At 45.6% G+C, this 11,635-nt stretch overlaps 1 protein-coding gene across 1 annotated transcript; it reads right to left on the bottom strand.

Annotated features, from left to right (window-relative positions):
• Positions 1 to 756: 756 nt before the first annotated feature.
• On the bottom strand, positions 757 to 6,588 carry LOC124474201 (Hermansky-Pudlak syndrome 6 protein homolog). The gene has a single exon (XM_047030143.1). It carries the CDS (start codon positions 6,188 to 6,190, stop codon positions 3,347 to 3,349), a length of 2,844 nt encoding a protein of 947 aa, XP_046886099.1. The 5' UTR covers positions 6,191 to 6,588; the 3' UTR covers positions 757 to 3,346.
• Positions 6,589 to 11,635: the final 5,047 nt, after the last annotated feature.

Raw genomic sequence — 11,635 nt, 5'->3', positions numbered from 1 at the left:
AACATGAAGCCAACACTCACACAGCCCCCTGCCCGGCCCCACCCCAGGTCCTGTGACACTGACGTCCCAGAAGCCATCAGGGTAACATGCTGCCTCTACTCTGTGGCCTGGGTAGGACCTGAACATTCTTCTCATAGTTCTCTGACACACACACACACACACACACACACAGCACAGCACAACAGGCTCTGTACTGCCAGTGCATTCATACACACACTAATCATTTCACTGGAACTCTTTCTCTCAAACACACACAGTTTTGTGAGTAGCTATAAGTGGATTTGCCCATGGTTGGGTTAATGTATGATTTAGGCTAAGTCTGTGTAACAACCAGGGCAGTGGCTCATATGGGTCTGTCTGGGAAAGTCTGTGTTTCAGCTGGATCCTGAAAGTCAGCAAAACTGTCTTCCAGCTCGGTCGGAGACTATTCAAAATAACCTACCACCTACATACAATCTATACAAGTATTTTTGTGTTCTACTGATGCAAGCACCGTATCCATGAAGTCGTCACACACCGTGAACACATGAGTAACAGAGTCGGGATCTGCTGACTGTGGTGGAGCTGGAATCACCAGCATTGCTGCTGTGTGTAGGAGAGGCGCAGTCACATGCAGAGCAACGATGAAATGATGCACTTCTCACTGGTTGTCAACACCCTAAAACGGATGACCAACTCCTTGGTAAGGAAATAACCCACTGAGTCACTAGAGTTCCGAGAAGATGACTCATGTTTAAAAAGACTCTGGGACCATAGTGAGGTTTAACTTTTGCGATTTTTATTAATACATAATATGCTGTATTTACATAATATGCTGTAAGTCATAAATATCCCAAATGTGATAGGCCATGCTGCAGCAACACTGTCAAACCAGGCAAAGGATCTTCAAAAGAAGAGATCTGACTGAACAGGGAGGGACATAGTTTAGCTTTTCTCTTAAGAACACATTCACCACAGCAAGTAGTTTGTATTTAAGGACAAGTGAGCAGGCACTGAGATATTGGGACATAGATGACACCGACATATCAAACTTTGTCATTCAGCTGTTTCAGAGCCAACATGATGTCCCCACAAACACACACCCAAGCAGTCTTTCAACACACATAGACAGCCTGCCAACTTCAGTAATGTCATGCCTGTCTGTAAATGACAAGCTGTTGTGTGACATTTTAGGCCTCTATGTGACAGTACCAGGTCTCATGACACAGACTTTCCATAAATACCATCTCAATCTGAAATATGAGAGGGAATAAATTAGATGAACGGTTTGCTATGGTACAAAACACGAGGCATTAATCAATAAAGGGAGAGAGAAATAAAACCATCAGCGAAACGTTCGCAAACAAAAGCGGAAGCCTTTCAACCGAGGCACCTATAAATAATACTGAGACATCGCGATCAAAGCTCAAGGTCATCCGTCCGATCATGCGAGGACGTGGTGACACTTAACTACCCAGGTCGATCTGTATTTGGTGGTTTCTCTCTGGGGCCGGGACATGGAGCACAGGGGCATGGAGAGAGTAGGACCACAGAGAGGCTCACATCCCTAATGTCATTACCTTCACCAGGACCACGCAGGGAGACTGACCTGCTACAGCGTGCCTGGCTGTATGTATGTGTTTGAGTGTGTGTGTGTGCGTGTGGAGGAGTCCGTGTGCAAGAGAGAGACAAAGAGTTGAGGCATCGTGGTCTGGTTAAGGCCAGTCTGCCTACCTCACCCCTTCCCCCTCCCTATGAGGATCTAACAGAATTAGTCCTGAATTCGATTTGGAGAAGGACTGTGAGTCACCTTCGCTTGGGAGTTTGGTAGGAATGTCCTGGGTGGGACTGAGGAGAAATGGAGGAGAGGCTACATATAGGAAGAGCAAGAAGGGAAGAAGAGGTGAGGGATACAAAAAGTAAAGAGGGAGATATGAGAGCTTGAGATAGCGGGATGGAGAGAATAGGAGAGGAGGAGGCAGATAAGAAGAACATGTAAAGGTATACACTGTTGAGTTTGGGACTGCTGACATTCCTCCACAACCAAAAAACTAATGATTAACTGGTTTCACACTTGAACACTTCTTTTACATTTAACAACACATTACACACACACACACACACACACTTCTTTCCCAAGCACCACTGCTAAACATAAGTCTCTGCATGGTAATGTACCAAGGCTGTGTTCATAGCGACAAGGGTAGTTGGGAGGGAAGGAGGGGGGTTAATATTGGATCTTGACGACTGAATGGCTTTTATGAGGAACACAAAAACCAGAAGTGGCCTCGATAGGTGTAAATATTTAACCCCTCCAACAAACAAAGGGTTCAAATAGGCCTCTACTGCCTTCAAAACAAAGGGTTAGGGTTAGCCAGCTAACTTCCCAGACGACTTTGAAGATACCTAAAGGTTTGCAAGGTAGCAGGCAGATAATAAAAGCTATTCTTTACCAAGGAGTCCAGGCAACCCAGTTAGCTGGCTACCTATGAAATGCTGCTTACAGGAACAGACACAGGAAAAGGCCATATCATCCTATTACAGCAGCCCTTGGACGTACTTCCTCTTACAGCAGGGAAGAACCTCCCAAGAGGAACCACTCTAGGTTCAGAGCTGGCCAACAGAACACATAATACACCACATGAAGAACCTGTATAGGATGAAGGACATTATGTTGCTACCAATAGATAGCTAGATTTAGCCCATGCACAATAATTGTTACATATATTATCCTCACTGTCTGTCAATCTGTTAGATTATCTTTGACACAAACACACAACCTATATTTTATGTCATTCCTGGCCATAGACTAATACTTAAATACCATCCCATGTTTACACAATAGGAGGTCCAATAAAAAATTACTGTGGACTGCTGTATGGTATGTACAATGATGGAAACTTTAGTAGTCACTCTACAGCCATTAGCAGGAGTCTTCTGTTTTCATTGAGTTTTCTGGTAAGGTATGCTTATACAAGACTAATTAATAACCATGTTCAAAAACTTGCATTAATGCAGATTATATTATTGTAGCTCTGTTATTACAATTTTTACTATGTTACAAATCCCAACTCCTGTCGATAAAGAACAACAAATGTACATTATTTTCTCTTTGTGCTTTGGTTGTTAATAGCTTTAGCACTTCACATCAATCACAGTATCTTCCAGTCCTACTGTCTCTAGCAAACAATGCCCAGGGTCACATGGAACTACCGTTTCTGCATTCTGGACACATCATCACTCTGATATTATGAGTGTGTTTCTGTGTGTAGATGATAGGTCCGTGGTCTGATGATAGGTCTATCTGTGTGCGCATTATGTGTGTATATTATGTCCGTGTGTGTGTGTGTGTCTGTGTGCATGTGTGCTAGACAGGGTTAGGCGGTGACGTCATCCTCCCCCCCACCATGGTCCTGTGTGTGGGGGGATCAGACGGCAGGTCCAGCAGGGCAGCAGGCATGTTGCTGTACAGATCATCGTGAGGTTCCTGAGGCTGCGGCTGGTCCAGCAACGCAGGCATCGTAGTGGCCCTGGGTTGCCCCTTCTCCTGGCGGGGGGGCGGGGGCGGGGGGAAGCTGGGGGACTGGAGGATGTCCGCGTACCTCTGACTGGGCTTGGTCTCTCTCTGGAGAACCCTGGAGAGCAGGGGCTTCAACAGCCCCACGGTCACCTGGCTGCTCTGGGCGGGGGCGGGGGAGGAGAGGGGGGGAGGGGTGGTGGAGGAGGAGGAGGAGAAAGGGGTGGAGGTCGAGGAGGAGGAAGAAGGGATGTTCTTCAGGACCATGTTGAGGATGGAGGTGACCGTGAGGTCCTCAGGACACAGGGCCCAGAGCAGGTCCAGGTAGGGGTCCAGGTCTCGATGCTGGGCCACCTCACACAGCAGGATACAAAAGATCTCCTTGTTGAGCAGTGGGCTCTGCCGGCAGAACCTCTGGGCCACCTGGGTGACGCGCTCCCACTGGCGCCGGCCCATCAGGATCCGCAGGGCCTGGAGGACGGCGTTGGGACGCCCGCTGACCAGGAGCAGGTCCACCTCCAGGTCCTGGTCTTTCTCAGAGGAGGGCAGCACCGACAGGGCCCGTTTGTAGAGGGGCACGCTCTCCCCGCTCTCTGCCCCTCTCCCAGCTCCTGAGTAGCTCCAGGAGGAGGAGGCCAGGCCCAGGCCCAGCCCGGCGGAGCCCTGCTGCTGCAAGGCCAGCTCCAGGAACCTGGGGAGCCAGCTGGGCTGGAAGAGGAAGACCGACCGGCACAGGAGCTCGAACACGGCCAGGGTGAGGTTGGCTGCGGGAGGCTTAGGGCTGGGGCTCAGTTTAAGGTTTGAGCGAGAGAGGTTGGGTTTAAGACCTGGCTGGCCGTTGGCACAGGGCAGGTTGGCAGGTGTGCTGGGGTTCTGGAGGGGGGTTAGCATGGTCTTCCAGACCTCCGGGGGCGCCCTACAGGACAGAGAGCCCTCTCCGTTGCAGCATAGCTGCAGGGCGGACTGCGTGGCCTTCCAGGCCTGGCGTGGGAACAGGCTGAAGATGGAGTTGAGGTAGAGGAGAGCGTCTCTGTCCAGCTCCGGGGAGGAGAGCAGTCTCCCCACCTCCTGCTGCACCAGGGTCTCCAACAGCACCTCGACCTCCTCCTCGCTGCCCCTCACCACGCTCCTCTTCACCTCCTCCAGGGAGACCAGAGCCTTGAGCTCTGCGTCCAGGGAGACACGCAGCTTGTCCTGCCCTCCTCCGCCTACTCCTCCAGTCCCCCAGGGTGCCTCTGCTGCCTCCTGGCCCCCGCCTCCAGCCCCTCCATGGAGGTAGTCCCTGAGGATGGAAGCCAGGGAGGTGGGCGCCTGAAACATGCCACCTTTCTTCAGCTTTTCTACGGTCAGCTGGGTGCTGCCAAGACTCCTTTGCTGATAGTAGCTACAGGCCTCCTCAAACACGGCCTCCACCAGGAGGGCCCCGGGGCGGATGCTCTCCACCGCACCCAGGGAAGAGGGCCTCTGCCTAGGGTCGGCGTCAGGACCCTTGGGGGGGTTCGACTCCCGGAGCATCACTACAAACAGCCCAGTCTCCGATAGGAAGTGTGGGGCATGCTTGTCTCCCTGGTTGATGTACAGTAGCCCCTCCCTCCTCAGTGCGATCTTCTCCAACTCCCTGCCACACTTTGTGTCAATCAAATACAGGGTCCTGCCTACCGTGAGAGCCAGCGTGTCCTGGTAGAGGTTTAGGCTGTTGTGGGTGTCACTATTGGCCAGGCAGTTGTCTGCTAGTTTATAGACTTCCCTCATAACCCCATCTCTCTGGAGCAGGCAAACCCTGCCAGTGCTGAGCAACAGCAACAATCCCCCACAACCGGTAGGAGAGAAGCCATAGATCTCGGGCGGGTTGAGAGACGATAAATAGCCGACACAGTCCATTATCAATCTCTTGAAGTCTGATTCTTTTGGTAAAGGACAGTCTTTTCTCAGAAGTGTTCCTTTGCACGTGGTGCTAACCCTAAACGTGTCATGTTGTGGGAACCAAGACAGGAAGAATTTCGAGATGCTGGGAGCAGTGCATTTCGCCGTGCAGTTCGGAAGCAGGTATACATTGTCATTGGTGCTGACCAACTGGTAACACGGGTTGTTATGAAGAGAAATTTTCACCCCCCCCAAATTTACAGCACCTTCATCCACCTCGTAAGAACGTTTACATATGCAGTACCTGAAGTTGCTCCTTGTGGCGTTGAAGGTCGAAGAGCTTTCCGAAGGGGGCCTCTCTTCGCACCAGACGATGAAGTTAGAGCAGGCGGAGACTGACACCACTTTAGCCCGGGGGCTGTTGCACAAGTCCGATGTCTGCAGGAGATGCCAGCCCCCTTTGCACTCCAGGAATTTCCAGAAGTCCGCTTTTCCATTCTCGAAGACCACTGCTACAACTCCCCCGTCTCTCTTTCTGCTGTAGTCCAAATACACAACATCCACAATCGGCGAAGTCCGTGTAAGGCCTAAATCCAAATGCTTTTGGCTCTGGATCAGCTGAGGTCTTTGATACTTGTCGTAAGTCATGAGACCGACTTTAGGTCTCCGGAGGATGATGTGAATGTGACGTCCGTCAGGGCTGACACGAACATCTGACAGACTGTTATTCCAACAACCATTAGATTTAGTTGGTTTTAGGAACTCGGTTAAATCCGTTCCTCTTGTAAAGTCCCCAAAGTCAGTCACCTGCTCTAACACAAGTTGCGTCATGTCTACAAAGCTTGGTAGATGTGATAAGCAAACAGATGATAGCAAAATACCATCCGTTCGCTAGCTAAGGAAACATAGCTACCGTTAGCGTATCTAGCCTAGGGGCGAATCTCAACTCGGACCTCGGAAAGGAGCTGGACCGCTGGCATCTCCAGCGCCCCAAAAGCAGGTTTAGTAATCCATGCTGGCTGTCAAAATCACCGTCCGTGTTGCAGGTTCCATATCTGTCGATTAAAAACTTGCTATAAAGCTAGCTGACAAAGTAGAGATACTTTCAGTTATATTTTCAGTTTTGGAATACAATTTGGTCATCCCCATAGCTACTTGGTAAAGAAGACTCCTGACATCACGAGTTTGCTAATTTCCGGATACCGAGAATTTGAAAGGGGAGGGGTTTGTAGAAAGGGCGTGGTTTTGTTTTCACGAAGGCAAAAGTGCTGGTGTCGCTTTTTCCCGTTTTCAGCTTCAATTCATTTGATGCAAACTTGTGATCCCAATAACGTAAGTGGGGTAGAAAGAGCTTCTATTGTCTAATTTCATTACATTGTTGTAACAGATTGTAGCTGTCCAGAACTGGCTTTGAGAGAGGGAGAGAGATGCCAATGTAATTGGCATTATTATATACTGCTTGTTTGTGATTTATGATATTAAGTTTGATGATATGTTTATAAATTCATATGTTGTACCTTTACTGTGGACCGCTTTGGGAACATTGTTGCCAAAACAATGTGCCACCTGAAGATTCATGCCAATAAAGCACATTGAATTGAATTGAGAGAAAGAGTGAGTAAGTGAGAGAGTACTTAAAGGGGCAATTGACTGGGTTTTTGGGGTCGTATTTCACACTGTTCCTTAAGGTCTCCGAATAGGGTATGTAACATTGGTTGGGTTGAAAATGGCCCGGGTGCTGTTCTATGCCCTCTGACAGATCCTCTGAAATGTTCCCGGGAAAAAACTAAAGCTTTTCTCCTTTTATGGTATGCTCATTAATATTTAGATAAGCTGCGCGCTGATTGGTTGGTTATCAACGAGTGAAGCTGGGAGCAAAAACGCAACACGGCCAACAGCAGCACTCGCTGAAACACCGAAGTTGGAGACTTGAAATAAAAACGCGCAAATAAATCTATTGTTTCTACACAACACTGTTTTCAACAGATTGACTATATATCATTTGAAATGATAACATTACTTGTTTCCACTTCTGTTGTTGAAGCAAACTGGATTGACTTAGGTTAGGTGGGTAGAACGTTAGGCTACAGCTTAGCAACCAACCCATATCGTGATTCTACTCGGCTTCAGTTAGCTAGCTAGGCTAGCTCTAGATATCTTGCTGTAAAATAACATGACAAAGATCTGGACAAACATGCATCTTGGATTGTAGATTTTCATTACACAGGTTATTTATTTGAATGAAACACAGTCAGGAACATGAATCAACGTAAGCCCCATTGCCAATAAACTAGGCTAAATTATCACACATTCTACCTATGCTCTTGCGTTAACTAGCAAGCTAAACTTGTTTACATGCTTAGAGTCTAGGTGTTACTAGTAACAGTTACTAGCAATGCTAATGTATCCTGTATCTATAACCTGCCTTTCTCCAGTTCTTTCAAATAGATTATTTAGACAGGCGTTAGCAATAAGCCAGATTGCTGTTCGTTTTCTGGCTATTTTTTCGGAAGCTTCCCTTCTAATGCCGACTACTACAGCTAGTCTAGCTAGAGTCATTTGATGTGTGTAGAAACGTATTTAGCATTCTACCTGGTATGCTATACACAGGAAACGTTAGCATTGCTAATAACTGTTAGCACAACATCATACTGTCTTTATAGCTTGCGGTTGCAATGAGCATACGGTCGGAACAGCACCTCTTTCCAGGTTCAGCTTCCTAACAAATCCTGCTTGAAATTGTCCAAGGTTGTCAAAACTGTCTTGGGTGAAATGTTCAGAGCAAATGAATGATTGAGTGTCGAACTTCGCCAGGATCTTCTCATAGACAACAGCAGCCATGCCTGTTGAATGTTTGGCTCCTTGGGAAGACTGTGAGTGTTAGCCTTCCCTGTACAGCCTGGAACACAGCATTTACGACCGTGGTCCATTTTCGATATCCTTGTTATAATTCAAAACTTTCTTCTTTGTAATTCCTTATAAGTAGCCTACACAGAGCAGCTCGCAGCTGAACTAGTATCGGAGATAGACGCTACCTCGGGCTGGTCTGGATGTAAATTCTGGGGCGTGACAAAGGTACAGACAAGAGCCAATAAGAGGGCGATCACCGGTCCTACGTAGGACCGGTGGCTTTGTTGAAAAGCTAGCGTTTTACAGCCACATTTTTTCTTTTTGAGATTTGAATAGGAAAGAGGTGTCAATGGACTTTGATATTCACGGTATGTTCAGTTTACCCACCGAACTGTCGTTATTCAACTATGACAAGGTAAAATCGGTTTTGCAGTCAATTGCCCCTTTAAAGAAGAGCATTCTATGCTATTAAGAAATCTATATGTATTTATAATCCTTCCCTCAGATTTGTGACTAAAATATTTGACTCAATGGCAGTGAAATTGTGAGGGCCCTATACACTTCCTATAGCATGGGACAAAAGTCCAACTGAAATTTTACATTTAGAATTTTGTAACACTGTACTTGGCCTACCCAGAAATGCCCCCCAAAATATATAAATTTAATTAGCTGAACATCTTAAATGTTAGCCTGGCTGCCAGCCCAACTTCTCCCCGCCCACAAAAAAATTGGGTCGGGAAGTTGCGTCTGGAGTAGCCTGACGTTGTCATACTCATAATTCTAGTCAGAATATGAGTCTGAAAACTCTCCGTTGGGATGTGACTACGGGGCGTGTTTCAACCGAACTCGTAAAACAAATGCCTCTTCGCTCAATTGGATAGACCTACTAAGATCTGGACGGACCAATGAAATTGCCAGGGCGGACTTTATACGATGATGGACAAATGATCAACAGGAACGTAATCAACAACGTCACGAAAGAGCCCTTAGGTTAAATTTGTTTTCAACAAACAACATATTACGTTGCTCTGATATGGTTGTAGGTCTATCCAATTGAGCAAAGAGGCATTTGTTTTACGAGTTCGGTTGAAACACGCCCCGTAGTCACATCAGACTCAGACTCATATTCAGACTCATATTCTGACTAGAATTATGAGTATGACAACGTCAGGCTACTTAAACGTAAAAACTTCAAGAAAATAAATATCTTAACGATGTACAGAGTCAGTGCCCATACCCTGGCAATAGACAAAGGTCACCAAAAAAGACACGGTTGGCTGAAGAACAAAGGATGTGTAGACACTGTAGTTCAGATGAAATTGAAACTCCTACATTGCCAAAATGTAAAAAAATACTATAAAATGTTACTTCCCACAATTTGCTTCTAAAATTATAGGGTTTAATTAATTTGACAAGGCAAAGACATGCAGCATTTTGGGTGAAAATGTAGCAACAGTGGGAGTTGTAATTAATTGCTGTTATAATTACTATTATTTGTCTTTATTTTAACAAACCTAAATGTATTATCATTTTGATATGTTCAATCTTATATGGATTTAGCAACAATGTTCACTAACTCATGCCAAAAAAGGATAGAATTTAATTGAAAATTGAGAGAGAATTTTATTTGATTAATAAAATAAACAAAATTTGCACTAATAAAGAGATGTTCAGTAACTGACTAAGACTAGAAACAATAATAAAAACAGAACACATAACACAAAAGGCACTGCACACATTCTCTATAGGAACACTGGTTTGTAGCAATCATATCCAACCCCCACATGTAAATTAAGTCAATGTCAATCATGGTTTCATGAAAAACGTATTACATTTCCTTATTGGTATTCTGTGATATGTAAGTATGTGCATGTGTGTGTATGTCATCCAAAAAAAGAAAATCCAATATTCAGAGTGGCAGTGACATCTGGACAATGAAATGTTTGAGACAAGGTGTGTGTGTGTCTGTGTGTGTAAAGAGGTGTGTATTGTTCCAACTGGTGGCAAACAAGTGTATGACTTCCACAACACAGATCATTCAATATTATAGAAAAGGTTTTGCCAGAAGAGGGCAACATTGAGCTTTCTTTAGTCACCACATCTTTCCAGCATCTTACTGGTGCACAGGAGGTGGTGGAAGACGAAGAGAAGGAGGCATAGACAGACCTATTAAGTATACCAAGAATCAAAGCTGTTTCAAGATGGCACCCCTTTGGTTTCAATGGAAAGTGCTCAGTGGCGCATTGAGGGTGTTTTTCTCAAACCACCCCCCACACCCTCTCCCTACCAACTTCCACTATGTCCTTGTCATTATGAATTTACAAAGAAATAGACATTTCAGATAGAAATCTTCACTTATGTTAGTGTCGTAACTAACGATTTCTCTTCAACTTTTTTGTGTGCATTTAAAAGTATGAAAGTGTTTGTGCACATTTTTTATTCAGATTTTATTCAGGAGCAAGTGGTGTCATAGATGATGTCTGAGGTACTAATTGCTCTATATTTAGTACTCAATAACTGGCCCCTGAGTGTGAAATGGGTTTTAGAATAATAGGTCTGGATTATTTACAGATACATTATTGTGATGAATGACCTCACACTTAAACAGATTCAATGCAATTAGTGTTGACTGTGGGTGTCTGTGTCTCTGTGTGAGAGTGTGTGTGTGTGTGCATGCATCTGTTTGTGAGTGAGCGACTGTGTGCATTCATCTGTATGTGTGTGGGTATGCATCTGAGTGTGTTGCCGGGCTGTGTAATTACAGACGATGGTGGGGATATTGACAAAGCCCTGAAGTTTACTCTGCACTTGTTGTTTATGTGTGCGTGAGTGTGCGAGTTACTGTCACTGCGCTCATGTCTAAAGACTGAGTGTATGTATAATGAGTGTATAATAAGTTAGAATGGCACTGTATTATGAGTTAGAATGGTAGTGTAGTGGTTCTCAAGCTGTCTCAATACTGGTGGTCTAAAGAAGAGAGAAGATGGAGAGGAATAGAGAGCAGATGAGAGGGGAGGGGGGAAGAGAAAAAAAGAGAATAGGAGAAGGAAGGAAAGGGGAAGTGAAAAGAGGGAGGAGGAGAGTGAAGGGGGAGAAGAGCAGAGGAGAAGAGAGGAGAAAAGAAAAGCAAAGGGGAGAGGAGAAAAGGATCAATTTAAATTGGTAAAGAAAAAATAGGTTAAACTGACATGTTGAACAGAAAGTTATATCCACACCTTAACCCATCCCTAACCTACAGAGAATCAAATTATTCCGATTATTCTGGGAAGCATTTGATGTCATTAGAGAAAATAATTGACAGGCTGTCGCAGCTGTCATGACATTAGTCTGACTCTGAACTCTGATTGGCCTTCTCGTAATGGTCGTCCTGCTTCACTGGCCTGAGCTCCCAGCAGATCATTTACCATTGGCTGCTCCTGCCCCAGT

This window comes from Hypomesus transpacificus, chromosome 11, assembly GCF_021917145.1.
Source record: "Hypomesus transpacificus isolate Combined female chromosome 11, fHypTra1, whole genome shotgun sequence".
Lineage (NCBI taxonomy): Eukaryota > Metazoa > Chordata > Actinopteri > Osmeriformes > Osmeridae > Hypomesus > Hypomesus transpacificus.
The sequence above is the reverse complement of the archived record's forward strand: the minus strand, read 5'-3'. Positions and strand labels throughout refer to the sequence as shown.